The sequence below is a fragment of the Ranitomeya variabilis genome, chromosome 2 (genome assembly GCF_051348905.1).
Source record: "Ranitomeya variabilis isolate aRanVar5 chromosome 2, aRanVar5.hap1, whole genome shotgun sequence".
Classification (NCBI taxonomy): Eukaryota; Metazoa; Chordata; class Amphibia; order Anura; family Dendrobatidae; genus Ranitomeya; species Ranitomeya variabilis.
In genome coordinates, this window is record NC_135233.1 from 255,442,097 (window position 1) to 255,463,804 (window position 21,708).

General features: G+C 43.9%; 1 protein-coding gene across 9 annotated transcripts in view; it reads right to left on the minus strand.

Annotated features, from left to right (window-relative positions):
• Positions 1-21,708, minus strand: part of PRRC2B (proline rich coiled-coil 2B) — a 79,300-nt gene that overhangs the window by 15,602 nt on the left and 41,990 nt on the right. For all 9 annotated transcript variants that reach the window (XM_077284683.1, XM_077284688.1, XM_077284685.1 and 6 more), the window contains exons 10-15: positions 21,607-21,697; positions 21,328-21,526; positions 11,204-11,531; positions 10,509-10,672; positions 8,938-9,148; positions 8,461-8,662 (exon numbers count right to left, since the gene is read on the minus strand). In XM_077284683.1, the coding sequence (XP_077140798.1) occupies positions 8,461-8,662; positions 8,938-9,148; positions 10,509-10,672; positions 11,204-11,531; positions 21,328-21,526; positions 21,607-21,697 (1,195 nt within the window). The remainder of the gene's footprint in view (positions 1-8,460; positions 8,663-8,937; positions 9,149-10,508; positions 10,673-11,203; positions 11,532-21,327; positions 21,527-21,606; positions 21,698-21,708) is intronic.

A 21,708-nucleotide genomic window follows, 5' to 3' on the forward strand; every position in this document is an offset into this window, starting at 1 on the left:
CCCAATTAGAGGCTAAGAGAAAGAGATTTTACGGTGAGTACACAAAAATCTCCTTTACTCTGTCGCCTCATTGGGGGACACAGGACCATGGGACGTCCTAAAGCAGTCCCTGGGTGGGAAGCAATGGACGAATATTGTGCAGACAGGCCCGTACACTTAGGGCACCGCCGCCTGCAGGACACATCTACCCAGGCTCGCTGAGGACTGGGTATGAACCCTGTAGTGTTTAGTAAATGTGTGTAAGCTAGTCCAAGTGGCCGCCTTACACACTTGTTGTGCCGAAGCCTGGTGCCGAATGGCCCAGGAGGCCTCTACCGCCCGTGTAGAGTGTGCCGTAATACCGGCTGGAAGAGGAGGATTCTTAAGGCGGTACGCCTCTTGTATGGTGGATTTGATCCACCTGGCAAGAGTAGCTTTTGGAAGCTGGCCTACCCTTGTGGCCGCCTTCCGGAAGGAGGAACGGAGAATCAGACCTCCGGAAGGACGCAGTCCTAGACACGTATATACGCAAAGGCCTGACAAGGTCAAGCGTATGCAGAGCCTTCTCCACTCTATGAACCGGAACCGGACAAAGGGATGGTAGTGAAATTTCCTCATGGAGGTGGAAGTCTGACACAACCTTCGGAAGGAAGGATAAGACCGTACGAAGAACTACCTTGGCCTGGTGACAAGCCAGGAAAGGCCGTCTGCATGAGAGTGCTGTCGGTTCAGACACCTTGCGTAGCGAGATGAGTGCCACCAGGAAAAAAACCACCTTCTGGGAAAGAAGGCGGAGCGGGACCTCCTTAAGGGGTTCAAAGGGTGGTTCCTGCAATGCTGTCAGGACCAGGATGAGGTCCCACGTTTCTAGTGGTCGTCTGTAGGGGGGAACCAATCGGGGAACCCCCTGAAGGAAAAGGCCTTACTTGCGGCTTGGTAGCAATGCGCTTTTGGAAAAAGCACTGAGAGGGCTGACACCTGGCTTCAGGCGAGCCCAATGACAGACTGGCCTCCAGACCCGCTTGGAGAAAACCAAGAACTTTGGGTAGGGAATAAGGGAGTGGAACCTGGCCACGAGGTTCGCACCAGGTAAAGAAAACTTTCCAGGTACGGTAATACTTCTTGGCAGAGGCTGATTTCCGTGCTCTGATCATGGTTGCAATGACCTCTGTCGAGAACCCTGCCTGGGTTAGAACCCAGGTCTCAAGGGCCACGCCATCAAGTTGAGAGCCCTTGAAATCTGGTGGTAGAACGGCCCTTGTGATAGAAGATTGTGTCGGTCGGGGAGACGCCAGGGGGCGTCTGCTGTGAGTTGTACGATGTCGGCGTACCATGTGCGTCTGGGCCAGTCCGGTGCAATGAGGATAGTTGAAACTCCCTCTTGTTTGATCTTCCTCACCCTCTGGATATCAGGGGGAGAGGTGAAAAAAATATACAGAAGCTGGAACTGAGTCCAGTCCTGAACCAGAGCGTCTGCTCCGAGCGACCGCGGATCGTGAGTTCAGGCAATGAAGTTGGAGACCTTGGCATTGAAATGGGATGCCATTAGGTCCACATCCGGGGGCCCCCAGCGGAGACAGATCTGTTGAAAAATTTCGGGATGGAGAGACCACTCTCCCGAGTCTATTCCTTGTCGGCTGAGGAAGTCTGCTTCCCAGTTGTCCACACCCGAACGTGGACCGCCGAAGGACCGACCCTGTGTCCTCCGCCCAGCGGAGGACATATGACACTTCCCGCGTCGCTTGGGTACTGCGGGTCCCCCCTTGATGAGTCACATATGCCACAGTCGTGGTATTGTCCAACTGTATCCTGATGTAAGAGGCTGCCAGTAAGTGATGGAAAGCCCTCAATGCCAGAAGGATGGCACGAATTTTCAGGATGTTGATGGGCATGGACGCTTCCGCTGAGGACCACTTGCCCAACAGGAGCCCACAGCTGAGCCGGGGTCCCTGGATGCAGGCGCAGTGTGCTGGCCCATTGCTTGGAGGTGTAGGATGCTGCCTGTACAGGCCCTACCTGAGGTGTCTCAACCTATACCCCCAGAGAGGGATAGGGAAGGTGCTATTGTCACCTTCAGGGGCCTTTATCCTCGCCTCGACCTCAACCCAGAAACCAAAAGGAATTGGGGAAGGGAGTCTCGACTTCGAACCAGCACCCGAGGGACTGGGGAAGGAGCAGCATGGGGAATAGCCATCTCAACTTCAACTGGGCACCCCATAATAGGGGGCCGAGGAAGGAGCCATGCCGGGAGTCTCACAAGAGACCCTCTTTTCTTCATCTGCTAGTCGGAGGGCCAGTGCCTTGTCCTTGGGAAGGAGCACTAGACCCCTGGAAGTGTTGAATAACATTCCCAGGAAAGTCAGGGACTGACTCGGGGTTGGTGATGACTTTGTAGGTTGATTAACCAGCCCATGCAACTGAGAGTATCGGTTGTGATTGAGACGCTGAGCTCGCATTCCTTGAAGGGTGGGAGCCTTGATGACTAGGTCGTCCAGGTATGGAACGACTACTATGCCTCTGGAACGCAGGACGTCCATGGTTGCTGCCATGACCTTGATGAAGACTCTGGGAGCCGTGGCGAGTCCAAAGGGGAGAGCCACGAATTGGTAGTGGTCCTGGCCTATTGCGAACCTGAGAAACCTCTGATGGGCAGGTGCAATGGGTATATGCACGCATGTCTATGAAGGGGAGATATTCTCCCTTCTCCATGGACGCAAGATGAACCGAAGGGACTCCATGCGGAAGTGACGGACCCGTACATATTTGTTGAGCTGTTTTAGGTCTAGTATGGGCCGTACGCTGCCTCCTTTCTTGGGAACTACGAACAGATTGGAGTAGAACCCTCGGAAGCGGTCGGACGTGGGTACCGGTACTATGACTCCTGATTAACAAAGCGAGGAGACCGCTTGGTGGTAGGCTCGAGCCTTGGCTGGCGGTTTTACAAAAGTCGGCCGCCTACTGGTGTGGTGTTATCCGGAGTCCGTGAGTCATGAGGAGGAGAAGTCTGGGATTTTCCTCCTCTGGGCTTAGACTGGCCTGCTTTTGACTGCCAGGCCTTGTCCGATGCGTGGGGAACGGATACGATTTTGTACCGGACGTGAGACGGACCAGCCGGAGGAATTCCGAAAGGATCGGAATCGAGTTTGGTTACGCTTCTTGTAAGTGCGTTTAAGTTTCAGTTGGGGAAGAGAAGTACTCTTACCCCCTGTGGCGTTGGATATCATAGTGTCCAACTGTTCACCAAAAAGACTCCCACTGAGGTAGGGGAGGTGCGTGAGGGACTCCTTTGAGGCTGCGTCCGCTTGCCATTCCCGCAGCCAGAGGATACGCCTAATCGTGATGGCGTTTGATGCTGGCCCCGCGACTCCCCTTGCTGAAACCAGAGCTGCATGGAGCATATAATCTGCTACAACTGCATTTTGAACCGCTTGGTCCGACAGTTCAGGAGCGGATGCTTGGAAGGCTTGTAAATTCTTTGCCCAGGTCAGGATGGCCTTGGCAGCCCAAGCTGAGGCGAACGCGGGAGCCATGGATGCCCCTGCTGCCTCGAAAATTGAACGAGCCATGCGTTCTACCTGCCGGTCTGCTGCGTCCCTGAGGGTTGAGCTATCTGGCAGTGAAAAGGAGGGTCTGTGCTGCTAGCCTGGAGACTTTTAATCCACCTCAGGTGGATCTGTCCATTCCTCCTTCTGTGGGAAGGGGTACCTCGCCCCCAGATATTTGCGATTAGCGAATTTTTTCTCAGGCTGTAGAGCTGTTTTTTAAGGATCGCCTTAAACTCTGGGTGGATCGAGAAAACCTTAGGCGGCTTCAGAGGTCCTTCAAAGAAAATCTTATGTTCTGGGACCTCTGGTGGCGGATCAGAAATGTCCAGCACCCGATGGATGGATGATATTATGTCCTCAACTAGCGCTGTATTGCTAGGAGGGATTGGGATCAGGGACCCCTCCGTTTCTCTGTCCGAGTCAGAGTCGCAGATGCCTTCCGAATCCTGTGTATCACTGAGATATTATGTCCTCAACTAGCGCTGTATTGCTAGGAGGGATTGGGATCTCACTGAGGCGTCCCCTGCTGGGTGGGCTGGGGAGAAGGCCTTCTCCGGTTGGTGATTGCGGAGATCTGCATCGTCTGTCCCTGGAACGGGACGGTCTAGATGACCTGGAGCTACGGTGTCTCTCCCTAGAGGGGGGATGACCGTGTGCTATGGGGTGACGCAGATGGACTTGATCTATGGATCCGCTTGCGTCCTGACCTAGACGTGGATGTGCCAGGGTCATCTGGTTCCTGAGTCAAGCTCTCCCGTTGTTGGGTAACGGTCATAGCCGGGGCATGACCCTGCAGAGCCTGAAGCAATGTGGAAGTTAGGTTATCTATAGACTGCTTCATAGATTGCGAGAACTGAGTAGCCCATTCCGGCGTGGCATTAGACACCGAGTGACACATTAGGTTATATACAGTTCTGGCAATGCTAGTACGTGCTACTACTGGAGAGAGCGGTCCCGCAGGCTGTGCAGAATGCATAATAGCAGATCTGCCTGGTTCTCTTGGACCTTGAGCCCTGCATAGTGCACAAAGTGCACAGGTGCTGCCAGCAGATGGACCTTACAGGGGTAGAGAACCTACAGGGGAGTCTTATAGGTAATATGGATTCACAGCTGAGTAAAAATAACCCAGCTGTGATCTTACCCCACCAGTGTGCCCCGAGGTCCAGCGCCGAAGATCCACAGTCCTGTGCCCCCCGGAGACTGGCTGCCTGGTCCTGGTCCTGCAGACCGGGATATGCAGGGTTAATCTGCAGCCGAAAATGGCTGCAGAGACAGAGGAGAGAGGAGGAGAAGGGGGCGGAGAGCTGGAAAAGGCGGCAAGGCTATCAAAAACCCGCCCTTTCTGTCTCGATCCGCCCCTTGTATGACACTGTAGAGTGTCATATTTGTCATCCGGGGGGCGGACCGGGGGGCGGAGAAGAGGCTGCTGCTTCAGCTAGGCCGAAGCCGGGGCCTAAATTAGATGCCTGAGGCCCAGAAGGGCTCCAGGCCGGCGCAAAAGTCCGGGAGGGGGTCGGATCTGAACCGGACCCCTCCGGATTTGAAGGCAGGATGGCGGTGGGGCTATAAGCGGAAGGGGGAGCCCGGTGAGGGGTCCCCCTGAGGCAGTAGAGAGCTGGTGCTGCCGCAGAGACAGGGACGCAGGGAGCCCTGCGTCTGTATGTGCCATGCCTGCCTGCACTCCCCCCTGGCCCCAACAGGAGCCCGCAGCTGGGCTGGGGTCCCTGGATGCAGGCGCAGTATGCTGGCCCATTGCTGGGAGCTGTAGGATGCTGCCTGTACAGGCCCTACCTGAGGTGTCTCAACCTAATACCCCCAGAGGGGGATTAGGGAGGGTGCTGTTGTTACACCGTCAGGGGCCTTTATCCTCGCCTCGACCTCAACCCAGAAACCAAAAGGAATTGGGGAAGGAGGGGGGTCTCGACTTCGAACCAACACCCGAGGGGTTGGGGAAGGAGCAGCATGGGGAATAGCCATCTCTACTTCAACTGGGCACCCCATAATAGGGGGCCGAGGAAGGAGCCATGCCGGGGGTCTCACAGAAGACCCTCTTTTCTTCATCTGTAATACCGTCAGAAAGCGGGAAACGGAGTAAAACGGAGTAAAAATCTTTAGGTGTGCCTCCTTTGCGACACTAAGCAAAAACTGGAGAAGGCTGATGCCGTCCAGGGGTGTATACTGCACAGGAGGAGCCACAGTTAATCTTTTTCAGATTATGCATAGTGTCGCCTCCTAGTGGACAGCAGCATAACACCCATGGTCCTGTGTCCCCCAATGAGGCGACAGAGTAAAAAAGGGATGCATGCGAGGATTCTCCTATTTAATGACAGCAAGCAGGGGGGCTTGAAAATAAAGAATGGCAACACAAAGTCCCACAGGAAGATAAAGAACTTCCACTATGCAATAAATGTCTCCTCATGATTATTACGCTGCACATACATCTCACATCTAACTCCACCTGTTAACAGCTATATACATGCATAAATGACAATTTTTTTTATATGGCACCAACATATTCCGCAGCACTTTACAATTAAGCGAGGAGACAAATCACAAAGCAAAACATAGTTGACCAGTTAAAGGAGGAGTGAGGTCCCTGATTGCAAGCTGACCATCTATATAGGGTGGACACAATGGGTAGAAAGTGCCCGTCATGTACGGGCCTCCATCATTATAATAAATAGGGCATTCCAAATAAGCTGCATGATCCGGTCATCAGCCAGGATTTAAGTGCAGTTACCAAGTGCTATTGGGGGCATGGAGGATGTGGAGACAGACGAGTAGGAGGAAGCAAAGTCCGAGGAAAATTTTGAAAGAAGGAAACAGGGGAGAATTAGATTAGTGAAGTGATAGGCTTGTCTAAAGTGATGTGCTTTTAAAAATGTGGGGGCTAAGTATTAATTAGATTGTCTGGGGTAATGCATTCCAGAACACTGGCGCAGCAAAGGAGTAGTCTAGGAGACAGAGGCGAGGTTCGGATTATGGAGGATGTTCGTTCTGCAAGTGATCTAAGACTGAGAATACGGGAATGGCGATAGACAGATGAGGGAGGCGATATAGGGAGGTGCAGAACTGTGGAAAGCTCTGTGAGTAAGAGATACATTTGTATTGTATTCTGTAGCAAATGAGCAACCAGTGTAATGACTGGTACAAGGTGGTGGCATCGGTGTAGCAGCTGGATTGAAATACGACTCTGAATTAGAGAGCCCGATCAGTATAAGTGCAGTAGACCAGACCAGAATGAATAAGAGCGACAAAAGTTTTTGCAGGTTTAAAAGTGAAAAAAAAAAAAAAAAAATCAGATTCTGGAGAGGTTTTTAAAGATGCAGGTAACATGAGTGAGTGTTACCTGTTAGGGTAAGTTCACAATAGGCTTTTTTTCTACAACAGCAAAACCTGATTTGAAGCATGTTTTCCTTGGGGGGTTTTTGGCAGCGTTTTTAATGCATTTTTCGCATGCTAGATTTGTCTCTTATGCATGCTGATTAGTGTTGGGGAAAAAAAAAAAAAAGTCCTATCCCATAGAATCAGGTTTTGGCACAAAAAATGCAGCAAAAGACGATACCTGCGTTTTTTCACCACCCATTCAAGTCAATGGAAAAACCCCTGAAAGAAAGTGACATGCTCTATGCACCCCCAAAACATGCAAAGCACAAAATCCTGATGACAAAAAAAAAAAAAACAATGCGTGTGCATAGGCTTTGGTGGTACTGTAAAACAACTGAAAATTAGAATAAAAAAAGCATAAAAAAACGCAACAAAAACGCTCCGTGTGAACGCAGCCAAAAGGTCAGCTAATGGATATTTAGGTCTTCTCAGCAGCTATAATTTGTGGTATTTCCTGATGAAGCCGAGTCTCAGAACTTCGAAACGCATTCAATAAAACCAAATTTCATTTCAACACGCTCGGATGTTCAGTTATTAAGCAGCGCAGAATAAATCCACGCTTATCCCATTTTTTTCCAGCAGCTATAATTGAATGTTGTAGAGGGGGGGAAAGGAGAGGGGAGGGAGTTTTGTTCTGAATTCTGATTTCTGGATTTTTTTTGGAAAATGTTAATAAAAAGTTATCAGATTAAAAAAAGAGAGATTATACTGGAAACCAAATCTGCAGATTGTTCGTCCAATAGGGGTGGTGTATATAGAGCAGAGGACTGAGATTAAGGAACCCCTATAATAAAGAGGAAGATTAATCGAATAAGAACCTGCAAAAAAAAAAAAAACCGGAGCGGTCAGAGAGGTAGGAGGAGAACCAGGAGAGAACGGTGTCCTTGAGGTGGATAGAGCAAAGTATATCCACTGTGTCCAATGCTGCAGAGATCCAGGAGAACCAGCAGGGACCATTAGATTTAGGTGGTAGATCACTAGAGACTTTAGGGAGGGAAGATTCAGTAGAGTGTAAATAGCAGAAACTGGATTGTAAAAGGTGAAGAACAGAGTGATCTGAGAGATAGCGGATTAGATGGGAGCAGACCTGGCGTTCTAGGAGTTTAGAGATAACGGGAAGATGAGACATGTCTATACTTAACAGCGAAGTTCTGGTCAAGGGATAGTTTTTATTTTTTTACTGTTTTTTTTTTAGTAGAGGGATTATGACGGCATGCTTGAATGAAGAGGGCAGTTACCAGAAGTAAGACGGTCAATATTTTAGTTAGGTAGGTAATGACAACCGGGGTGAAAGACTGAAATATGTGAGGGAATAAGGTCATTTATGCATGATGTAGGGAGAGAAGACGCCAAGAGCCTGGTAACTTCTTCTGCAACAGGTTCAAAGGTAGAAAGTGAGCTTGAGGTGCGAGAGGAAAAGAGATCTAAACTCTGATGGGACTGTATGAAAATGTCCTGACATATGGTTGACTTTTTCTAGGAAACAAGTGACCAGATCATTAGTGCTGAGGTTGGTGATGAGGGACAATATTTTTTTGCACCCAGTTACCTGCTGTATCCAGCATCTGCAGCGCTTTCCACTGGCTTCTGCGGAGGCAGGCAGTAGGCTTTGCTTTGCAGGTGCACATAGCTGTCCTGGCTCCATGCCGACATCGGTTCAGCAGATGGAGGCCGGCAATCTGATGGCTGGCAATCGTCTGGCTGGCAGCTTCCACCCACGGATTCCTGCTGGATTATGTGTTTCATCACACCTAGCCAGAAAACAAGTTTATTTAGCAAGCAACACTAACAGAGTTTGTCCAGGCACCGGGAACCATAAAACCATGCTTTCTAATCCAGATATTGACCGGTTCTCAATGCTGCAGAGCAAACAGAAAATATGACCTGCTGATGCTCATGTGCCCCAATGCACAGGATAAATCTACAATTGTTGTGCCCCTTGTGATCTTTACATCAACCCACAGTGATTCTACCCAATGGTACAGATACACCAGGCTGGTAGTGCTGGTGCAATCAGAGCACTAACCTGGTGGATGTATAGAGGAAGGATAGAAATCAACAGCAGTGCGACCCTGCGTCATCCGGGGATCCATATATGATGGCATCATCATCCAGCGAGGGTCAAACCCCAACATCTGGGGGTGGTGGGAATAGAAAGGGCGTGTGTGGTTGGTGTGGGTAGATGCCATGTAGGCTTGCTGTTGCTGCTGCCATTGTTGCATCTTATACAGCTGCTCCTAAGGACACAAGAGCGCGAGGCAATATATCAGAAGGAATTTATAGACAGACTTCATCAACAGCCAGAGCTGCATTCAGAATTCTGCAAGCATCAAAAGTTTAAAAATGTATTATAGCCATCTCCAAAATCCTGTCCTAATATGCAGTAGTTGTATGTTAATATTAGCAAAAACCTTCAATTCCATATGTAGTTTACTTCTGCTGATTCGCTATGGCTTCTTTCACACTTGCGTCGGTACGCAGCCGTCGCTAAACGTCGGCGCGACGTACCGACGTATGTTGTGAAACATCAGCACAACGTGGGCAGCGGATGCAGTTTTTCAACGCATCCGCTGCCCATTGTAAAGTCCCGGGGAGGAGGGGGCAAAGTTCCGGCCGCGCATGCGCGGTAGGAAATGGCGGATGCGACGTACGAAAAACCGTTCCCTTGAACGTTTTTTCGTGACAACGGTCCACCAAAACACGACGCATCCAGTGCACGACGGACGCGATGTATGGCCATACGTCGCGATCCGTCGCCAATACAAGTCTAGATACAAGAACTATACTACATTTATAATTGGAGGCATTTGCTAATACTATTATAACACCTACAACATACTGACTGGCTAGTGTCTTGGAGTTGGAAACACCCCGTGAAAATAAATTTCTCAGCATTCAGTGCCTGCCAAGAGCGTGCACTGGTAATGCTGAGTAATCCAATTATGCATGGACAACCGGGGCTGTGGAGTCGGTAAGCCAAACATCAGACTCCTTAATTTCCCTGACTCCGACCCCACAGCACTGGTCACTACTGAGCCTGTACATAAAGTGCAGCACACATTCATCTCATCTACGACTCCACAGAACTGGTCACTACTGACATGTACATAAAGTGCAGCACAGATTCATCTCATCTACGACTCCACAGCACTGGTCACTACTGACATGTACATAAAGTGCAGCACAGATTCATCTCATCTACGACTCCACAGAACTGGTCACTACTGAGCATGTGCATAAAGTGCACCACAGATTTATCTAATCTAAAAACCCAGATCATTAGATCAGGAACAGAACAGACATTTCTAGGACATTTCATAACTTTCCCAAATTATGAGGAAAATGTACAGCATATCCTATTGTACTACTGTACCCAATGGGTTATATATTTTAGGAGTCTGAGTCGGTCCATTTTATACCAACTCCACAACCCGGTGGACAGCTACCCCATGCAATATAGGAGCTCAGAGTCTATGGCTACGCATAGCAGGAAGAATGATGACCATTTCCAAAAAAAATAGCCTAATACAAAGTGAAGCTCTGAGGTAGAAGACTATCAGAAACATTCTAGTGATCACAGATTTCTCCCCCCATTACCTGTTGCTGTCTTTGGAACCTCGGTGGGATCAGTTTTTGATGTTTGCTGAAATCCTGCACTGGAGACATGGATTCTCTGCAGTCATCCTCACTGCTGCTCTCGCCTCGTGGAGCTATTGTAGGCTCCTCATCTAAATACTCAGAGGGAGATTCCTGGGAAAACTCTAGAAGAAGAGTAAAACCCACGAATAGCAGTGTAAGAATATTGACCACTCTCCTCCCTCAGTAAGCCTAGTTTCACATTTGCGGACAAGGGCTTTGCGGAGGGCTGCGTAGCTCCTCTGTTAAGCCTTGCCCACTGCCGTGCCTCTTCCTTCAGCTCCGCCTACGTCGGCATGCGTCCTGTGTACCCTATCTTTAACATTGGGTACGCAGGCCATGCGGATGCCTCCGCATGCGTCGTTTTGATTATGCGCCAACCGCAAGAAAATGCAACATGTTGCACTCGACGCAGGTTGGCACAGCGTCAAAACAAAGCATGCGGAGGCATCCGCATGGCCTGCGTACCCAATGTTAAAGATAGGGTACACAGGACGCATGCCAATGTAGGCGGAGCTGAAGGAAAAGGCGTGGCAGTGGGCAGGGCTTAATGGAGGAACTACGCAGCCCTCCACAAAGCCCTCGTCCGCAAATGTGAAAGTAGCCTAAGGGAACAGCTATGTAACGTCTCAGACTTCTGTATCATTTGGCCGCACCTCTTCGAAAGCTCTGTATGTTCTCCTGGGCACTACTCCTGTCTGAGACCGGAGACCTGGGGTCCTCATTCTCCTTGTTTTCCATCCGCTTAGGCGTCTCACTCCCGGATTTAGTAGCCTGTTTTGTCTTTTGATCCAGTTGCTTGAGTTTTGCAGCACAGGCAGCTAATCGTTCTTCACGAGTCCTGCGTTCTTCCTCCTCACGCCGCTTACGAGCACGCTCGACTGCTTCCGATATTTCAGATGTGACAAACTTTTGCCTCGAAGACGCTTTCTCGTCCTTCTCCTCAACAGAAGCCTGACGCAAAACCGCAGCGGACGTCGACATCTACAAGAGAAAAAAAAAAAAGTGAACATTAACACAATGATAAACCACAAATGGAAGACTGCAGCAAAAAAGTATATTATACTGCCCCCTGTGTACAAGAATATAACTACTATAATACTGCCTCCTATGTACAATGTAACTACTATAATACTGTCCCCTATGTACAAGAATATAACTACTATAATACTGCCCCCTGTGTACAAGAATATAACTACTATAATACTGCCCAGTGTACAATAATATAAAGACTATAATACTGCTTCCTATGTACAAGAATATAACTACTATAATACTGCCCCGAGTACAAGAATATAACTACTATAATACTGACCCTATGTACAAGAATATAACTACTATAATACTGCCCCGTGTACAAGAATATAACTACTATAATACTGCCTCCTGTGTACAAGAATATAACTACTATAATACTGCCCCCTGTGTACAAGAATATAACTACTATAATACTGCCCCGTGTACAAGAATATAACTACTATAATACAGCCTCCTATGTACAAGAATATAACTACTATAATACTGACCCCTATGTACAATATAACTACTATAATACTGCCCCCTGTGTACAAGAATATAACTACTATAATACTGCCTCCTATGTACAAGAATATAACTACTATAATACTGCCCCTATGTACAAGAATATAACTACTATACTACCCCTGTGTACAAGAATATAACTACTATAATATAACTACTATAATACTGCCTCCTATGTACAAGAATATAACTACTATAATACTGCCCCTATGTACAAGAATATAACTACTATAATACTGCCCCGTGTACAAGAATATAACTACTATAATACTGCCTCCTGTGTACAAGAATATAACTACTATAATACTGCCCCCTGTGTACAAGAATATAACTACTATAATACTGCCCCGTGTACAAGAATATAACTACTATAATACAGCCTCCTATGTACAAGAATATAACTACTATAATACTGACCCCTATGTACAATATAACTACTATAATACTGCCCCCTGTGTACAAGAATATAACTACTATAATACTGCCTCCTATGTACAAGAATATAACTACTATAATACTGCCCCTATGTACAAGAATATAACTACTATACTACCCCTGTGTACAAGAATATAACTACTATAATATAACTACTATAATACTGCCTCCTATGTACAAGAATATAACTACTATAATACTGCCCCTATGTACAAGAATATAACTACTATAATACTGCCCCCTGTGTACAAGAATATAACTACTATAATACTGCCTCCTGTGTACAAGAATATAACTACTATAATACTGCCCCGTGTACAAGAATATAACTACTATAATACTGCCTCCTATGTACAAGAATATAACTACTATAATACTGCCCCTATGTACAAGAATATAACTACTATACTACCCCTGTGTACAAGAATATAACTACTATAATATAACTACTATAATACTGCCTCCTATGTACAAGAATATAACTACTATAATACTGCCCTTATGTACAAGAATATAACTACTATAATACTGCCTCCTGTGTACAAGAATATAACTACTATAATACTGCCCCCTGTGTACAAGAATATAACTACTATAATACTGCCCCGTGTACAAGAATATAACTACTATAATACTGACCCTATGTACAAGAATATAACTACTATAATACTGACCCCTATGTACAAGAATATAACTACTATAATACTGCCCAGTGTACAAGAATATAAAGACTATAATACTGCTTCCTATGTACAAGAATATAACTACTATAATACTGCCTCCTATGTACAAGAATATAACTACTATAATACTGCCCCTATGTACAAGAATATAACTACTATACTACCCCTGTGTACAAGAATATAACTACTATAATATAACTACTATAATACTGCCTCCTATGTACAAGAATATAACTACTATAATACTGCCCCCTGTGTACAAGAATATAACTACTATAATACTGCCTCCTGTGTACAAGAATATAACTACTATAATACTGCCCCGTGTACAAGAATATAACTACTATAATACTGCCTCCTATGTACAAGAATATAACTACTATAATACTGCCCCTATGTACAAGAATATAACTACTATACTACCCCTGTGTACAAGAATATAACTACTATAATATAACTACTATAATACTGCCTCCTATGTACAAGAATATAACTACTATAATACTGCCCCTATGTACAAGAATATAACTACTATAATACTGCCTCCTGTGTACAAGAATATAACTACTATAATACTGCCCCCTGTGTACAAGAATATAACTACTATAATACTGCCCCGTGTACAAGAATATAACTACTATAATATAACTACTATAATACTGCCTCCTATGTACAAGAATATAACTACTATAATACTGCCCCTATGTACAAGAATATAACTACTATAATACTGCCCCCTGTGTACAAGAATATAACTACTATAATACTGCCCAGTGTGCAAGAATATAAAGATTATAATACTGCCTCCTATGTACAAGAATATAACTACTATAATACTGACCCTATGTACAAGAATATAACTACTATAATACTGCACCCTGTGTACAAGAATATAACTACTATAATACTGCCCCGTGTACAAGAATATAACTACTATAATACTGCCCAGTGTACAAGAATATAAAGACTATAATATTGCCTCCTGTGTACAAGAATATAACTACTATAATACTGCCCCCTGTGTACAAGAATATAACTACTATAATACTGCCCAGTGTACAAGAATATAAAGACTATAATACTGCTTCTTATGTACAAGAATATAACTACTATAATACTGCCCCGAGTACAAGAATATAACTACTATAATACTGCCCCCTGTGTACAAGAATATAACTACTATAATACTGACCCTATGTACAAGAATATAACTACTATAATACTGCCCCGTGTACAAGAATATAACTACTATAATACTGCCCAGTGTACAAGAAAATAAAGACTATAATACTGCTTCCTATGTACAAGAATATAACTACTATAATACTGCCCCGAGTACAAGAATATAACTACTATAATACTGACCCTATGTACAAGAATATAACTACTATAATACTGCCTCCTATGTACAAGAATATAACTACTATAATACTGCCCCCTATGTACAAGAATATAACTACTATAATACTGCCCCCTGTGTACAAGAATATAACTACTATAATACTGACCCTATGTACAAGAATATAACTACTATAATACTGCCCCGTGTACAAGAATATAACTACTATAATACTGCCCCGTGTACAAGAATATAAAGACTATAATACTGCCCCTATGTACAAGAATATAACTACTATAATATAACTACTATAATACTGCCTCCTATGTACAAGAATATAACTACTATAATACTGCCCCTATGTACAAGAATATAACTACTATAATACTGCCTCCTGTGTACAAGAATATAACTACTATAATACTGCCCCCTGTGTACAAGAATATAACTACTATAATACTGCCCCGTGTACAAGAATATAACTACTATAATATAACTACTATAATACTGCCTCCTATGTACAAGAATATAACTACTATAATACTGCCCCTATGTACAAGAATATAACTACTATAATACTGCCCCCTGTGTACAAGAATATAACTACTATAATACTGCCCAGTGTGCAAGAATATAAAGATTATAATACTGCCTCCTATGTACAAGAATATAACTACTATAATACTGACCCTATGTACAAGAATATAACTACTATAATACTGCCCCGTGTACAAGAATATAACTACTATAATACTGCCCAGTGTACAAGAATATAAAGACTATAATATTGCCTCCTGTGTACAAGAATATAACTACTATAATACTGCCCCCTGTGTACAAGAATATAACTACTATAATACTGCCCAGTGTACAAGAATATAAAGACTATAATACTGCTTCTTATGTACAAGAATATAACTACTATAATACTGCCCCGAGTACAAGAATATAACTACTATAATACTGCCCCCTGTGTACAAGAATATAACTACTATAATACTGACCCTATGTACAAGAATATAACTACTATAATACTGCCCCGTGTACAAGAATATAACTACTATAATACTGCCCAGTGTACAAGAAAATAAAGACTATAATACTGCTTCCTATGTACAAGAATATAACTACTATAATACTGCCCCGAGTACAAGAATATAACTACTATAATACTGACCCTATGTACAAGAATATAACTACTATAATACTGCCTCCTATGTACAAGAATATAACTACTATAATACTGCCCCCTATGTACAAGAATATAACTACTATAATACTGCCCCCTGTGTACAAGAATATAACTACTATAATACTGCCCCTATGTACAAGAATATAACTACTATAATACTGCCCCGTGTACAAGAATATAACTACTATAATACTGCCTCCTATGTACAAGAATATAACTACTATAATACTGCCTCCTATGTACAAGAATATAACTACTATAATACTGCCCAGTGTACAAGAATATAAAGACTATAATACTGCCCAGTGTACAAGAATATTAAGACTATAATACTGCTTCCTATGTACAAGATTATAACTACTATAATACTGCCCCCTGTGTACAAGAATATAACTACTATAATACTGCCCCGTGTACAAGAATATAACTACTATAATACTGCCCCGTGTACAAGAATATAACTACTATAATACTGCCCAGTGTACAAGAATATAAAGACTATAATACTGCTTCCTATGTACAAGAATATAACTACTATAATACTGCCTCCTATGTACAAGAATATAACTACTATAATACTGCCCCTATGTACAAGAATATAACTACTATACTACCCTTGTGTACAAGAATATAACTACTATAATATAACTACTATAATACTGCCTCCTATGTACAAGAATATAACTACTATAATACTGCCCCTATGTACAAGAATATAACTACTATAATACTGCCCCCTGTGTACAAGAATATAACTACTATAATATTGCCCAGTTTGCAAGAATATAAAGACTATAATACTGCCTCCTATGTACAAGAATATAACTACTATAATACTGCCCCTATGTACAAGAATATAACTACTATAATACTGCACCCTGTGTACAAGAATATAACTACTATAATACTGCTCCCTATGTACAAGAATATAACTACTATAATACTGCCCCTATGTACAAGAATATAACTACTATAATACTGCCCCGTGTACAAGAATATAACTACTATAATACTGCCCAGTGTACAAGAATATAAAGACTATAGTACTGCCTCCTATGTAGAAGAATATAACTACTATAATACTGCCTCCTATGTACAAGAATAAAACTACTATAATACTGTCCCTATGTACAAGAATATAACTACTATAATACTGCCCCCTGGGTACAAGAATTTAACTACTATAATACTGCTTCCTATGTACAAGAATATAACTACTATAATACTGCTATATTAACAAATTTGATCCCCAACAATAAGAGGACAAATAACGAAGCGATCCATACTATTTAAATATTACATTTTTATTTCAATTATAAATACATAAAAAGCAGAAAAAAGCAGAAATGCCTCATAGGAGACGCGAGGTGTGATAGTAATAACAGTATTAATATTGGATGGTACCTATATTTTGCATGCTTTTTTAAAAACATAGAAAAAAAATATTCATAAGATATATAAATGGCACAAGTATATGGGTAAAATACATAGGTCAAAACTATAATGGTAGACCGCACTTTATATAAAGGGTAAAAAAATATTTTGATGTTGCTTAATATGGATTAATAGTATGCCAAAATAGGCATATTAAGAACAAAAGTATATATTACTAAAGCCCATGTATCAAAAGATAATGATTTCCTGTTCAGGTATGTTGCTTAGAGAGTGCTAATTGAAACCCTCCTATAAAGTGCATACAGTGCTGGTGTTATATGTTATTACCACTAGTTGACAGTGGCCCGATGAATCCTATAGGACTCATCATCTCAGCATCCCCTCATCCCGACGCGCATTTCGCCGCCAACTTCTTCCAGCACCATCTGGATGTTAAGGAAGCTATGTTGCAGCGTCAGTTGAGAGTCTGCGCTTTCAGTCTGAGCGGTGAACACAGCAGACCTTCACCTGACGCTACAGCATACAGTTTCCTCAACATCCAGATGACTGATTAAGGTCTGGTTTTGATCGAAACGTCTCTTTTTGTGTAAATTTCGCTACAACAAATAAATATATTCCTGTTGAAGGCACCAAACTAGTGCCAAGTGCTTTTACAGTATAACTGACTGTTTTGGATCCTACTTGGACACCTTTGTCTCCAGAAGTGCAGTGTCTACTATCACATACCATAAAGAGAAGACTTCATGAGAGCAAATACAGAGGAGGGTTCACTACAAGGAGCAAACCATTAATCAGCCTTAAAAAAAGAAAGGCCAGATTAGACTTGCCAAAATACATGCAAAGAAGCCGCTCAATTCTAGAAAAATCATTCTGTGGACAGATAAGACTAAGATCAACCTGTACCAGAATGATGGGAAGAAGAAGGTATGGAGAAGGCTGGGAACGGCTCATGATCCAAAGCACAGAACACCCTCTGTAACACATGGTGGAGGCAGTGTGATGGAGCGGGCATGTATGTAGTAGTGTTACTGATGACGTTACTGAAAACAGAAGTAGCTGGATTAATTCTGTAGTGTACAGGGCGATACTCTCTGCTCGGATTCAACCAAATGCAGCAAGGTTAATTGGACGGCGCATCACAGGACAGATGGACAATGACTCAAAACATGCTGAGAAAGCAACACAGGAGAAGGCAAAGAAGTGGAATATTCTGCAATGGCCGAATCATCACCAGATCTCAACCCCATCGAGCAGAATTTCACAAGCTGAAGACAAAACATAAGGCAGAAAGACCCTCAAACAAGTAACTGAAGTCAGCTGCAGTAAAAGCGGCAAACATCACAAAGGAGGAAACCCAGTGTCTGGTGACGTCCATGGATTCAGGCCATCATTACCTGCAAAGGATTCTCTACAAAGTATTTATATACACTGCTCAAAACAATAAAGGAAACACTTAAACAACAGAATATAACTCCAAGTAAATCAAACTTATGTGAAATCAAACTGTCCACTTAGGAAGCAACACTGTTTGACAATCAATTTCACATGATGGTGTGCAAATGGAATAGACAACAGATGGAAATTATTGGCAATTATCAAGACACACTCAATAAAGGAGTGGCTCTGCAGGTGGGGACCACAGACCACATGTCAGTACCAAAGCTTTCTGGCTGGTGTTTTGGTCACTTTTGAATGTTGGTTGTGATTTCACACTCGTGGTAGCATGAGATGGACTCTACAACCCACACAAGTGGCTCAGGTATTGCAGCTCATCCAGGATGGCACATCAATGCGAGCTGTCGCAAGGTTTGTTGTGACTGTCAGCGTAGTGTCCAGAGGCGCTACCAGGAGACAGGCCAGTACACCAGGAGGGGGCCGTAGGAGGGCAACAACCCAGCAGCAAGACTGCTACCTCAGCCTTTGTGTAAGGAGGAACAGGAGGAACACTGCCAGAGCCCTGCAAAATTACCTCCAGCAGGCCACAAATGTGCATGTGTCTGTACAAACGATTAGAAACCGACTCCATGAGGATGGTCTGAGTGCCCGACGTCCACAGATGGTGGTTGTGCTCACAGCTCAACACCGTGCAGGACGCTTGGCATTTGCCACAGAACACCAGGATTGGCAAATTCGCCACTGGTGCCTTGTGCTCTTCACAGATGAAAGCAGGTTCACACTGAGCACATGTGACAGACGTGACAATAGTCTGGAGATGGTGTGGAGAGCGATCTGCTGCCTACAACATCCTTCAGCATGACCAGTTTGGCAGTGGGTCAGTAATGGTGTGGGGTGGCATTTCTTTGGAGGGCCGCACAGTCCTCCGTGTGCTCGTCAGAGGTAGCCTGAATGCCATTAGGTACCAAGATGAGATCCTCAGACCCCTTGTGAGACCATATGCTTGTGCGGTTGGCCCTGGGTTCCTCCTAATGCAGGACAATGCTAGACCTCATGTGGCTCGAGTGTGTCAGCAGTTCCTGCAAGATGAAGGCATTGAAGCTATGGACTGGCTAGTCTGTTCCCCAGACCTGAATCCGATTGAACACATCTGGACATCATGTCTCGCACCATCCACCAACGTCATGTTGCACCACAGACTGTCCAGGAGTTGGCAGATGCTTTTTCCACTTTGATTTTGAGCATCATTACAACTCCTGACCTCCGTGGGATATTAGTTGTGATTTACATTGATCATTTTTAGGTTTTATTGTGCTCAAAACATTCCACTATGTAATGAATAAAGATTTGCAACTGGAATATTTCATTCAGTGATATCTAGGATGTGGGATTTTAGTGTTCCCTTTATTTTTTTTAGCAGTGTATATATATCCATATCCAACATTTTATTTATGGGAAAGTTAATGTGTGCAATTACTTTTGAGCCCATGAAATTAGGAGGCTTTGTAGAAAAATGGTTACAATTCCTACATGTTTCACAGGACATTTTCGTTCAACCCCTTTGGCCATGTGCACACGTTCAGTATTTTTCGCGTTTTTTTCGTGTTTTTTCGCTATAAAAACGTGATAAAAACGCGAAAAAAACGCTTACATATGCCTCCTATTATTTTAAGTGTATTCCGCATTTTTTGTGCAAATGTAGCCTTTTTTTCCGCGAAAAAATCGCATCGCGGAAAAAAAAGCAACATGTTCATTAAAATGCGGAATTGCAGGGGATTCCGCACACCTAGGGGTCCATTGATCTGCTTACTTCCCGCACGGGGCTGTGCACACCATGCGGGAAGTAAGCAGATTATGTGCGGTTGGTACCCAGGGTGGAGGAGAGGAGACTCTCCTCCACGCACTGGGCACCATATAAGTGGTCAAAAAATAAGAATTAAAATAAAAAACAGTCCTATACTCACCCTCGATGTCTTCCCGCCTCCACTGCACGCTGCCGTTCGGTTCCTGTAGCTGGTGTGCGGCGAAAGACCTAGCCGATGACGTCACTGTCCTGTGATTGGTCGTGAGCGGTCATGTGACCGTGACGTCACAGAAGGTCCTGCGCACACACACCAGCTATAGGAAGACGAACGGACGCCGCTGATGAGATGTCTGGGTGAGTATAACCATTTTTTTTATTTTTTTTATTATTTTTAAACATTCTATCTTTTACTATAGATGCTGCATAAGCTGCATCTATAGTAAAAAGTTGGTCACACTTGTCAAACAGTATGTTTGACAAGTGTGACCAACTTGTCAGTCAGTTTTCCAAGCGATGCTACAGATCGCTTGGAAAACTTTAGCATTCTGCAAGCTAATTACGCTTGCAGAATGCTAAAAAAACGCGAAAAAAACGGAAAAAAAACGCAAAAAAAAAAATGCAGATTTCTTGCAGAAAATTTCCGGTTTTCTTCAGGAAATTTCTGCAAGAAATCCGCAACGTGTGCACATACCCTTTAAATTAAACCTGAAAGTCTCCACTTCAATTACATCTCAGTTGTTTCATTTTATTTCTAAAATAGTGGCCAGCAGAGCTGAAATCATGAAGATTCAGCCGCCGTTCAAAAAATTCTGGACCTAACTAACTACTACATTACTGTCACCTCTGTAGAAGAATATCACCACTATAATACTGCCCCTATGGGTTAAAACATAACTGCATATGACAAGTTAGTTTATAGTTGAAGTAGAGTGGATTTTTACAAGTCCTATATTTATAGCTACTTTTCCATCATTATCAGGAGTTGTCCTCCCTACCGGGTGTTCAGCGACTGTGGCCCAGCTGTTGGCTTTCCGTGGAGCTGCCTGCACAGGCTCCTGCCCCCTTCTGGTTGGCCGTGGATGCACCACTTGATCGGTCCATACCTTCCCGTCCTCCACTGGGTGTTTCATCATTTCAGTGCTTTCAGTGGAGGTGAAAGAGACCTGGCGCTGCCTCCTGCAGTCCCAGCCATTCCTGAAATACCAAAACAATCACCACATGACCCTATGTGGAATACAAGGGGTGGGGGTGGCCAAGAACGAGAGTAATCCTACCATTTACTTTTGCTGTCCTTCGGGGCTTCGTCTTCATCCTCATCTTCACTGAATTTCAATTTCTCTGAATAATCCACTTCATCGTGAAGACCTGAAATTAGC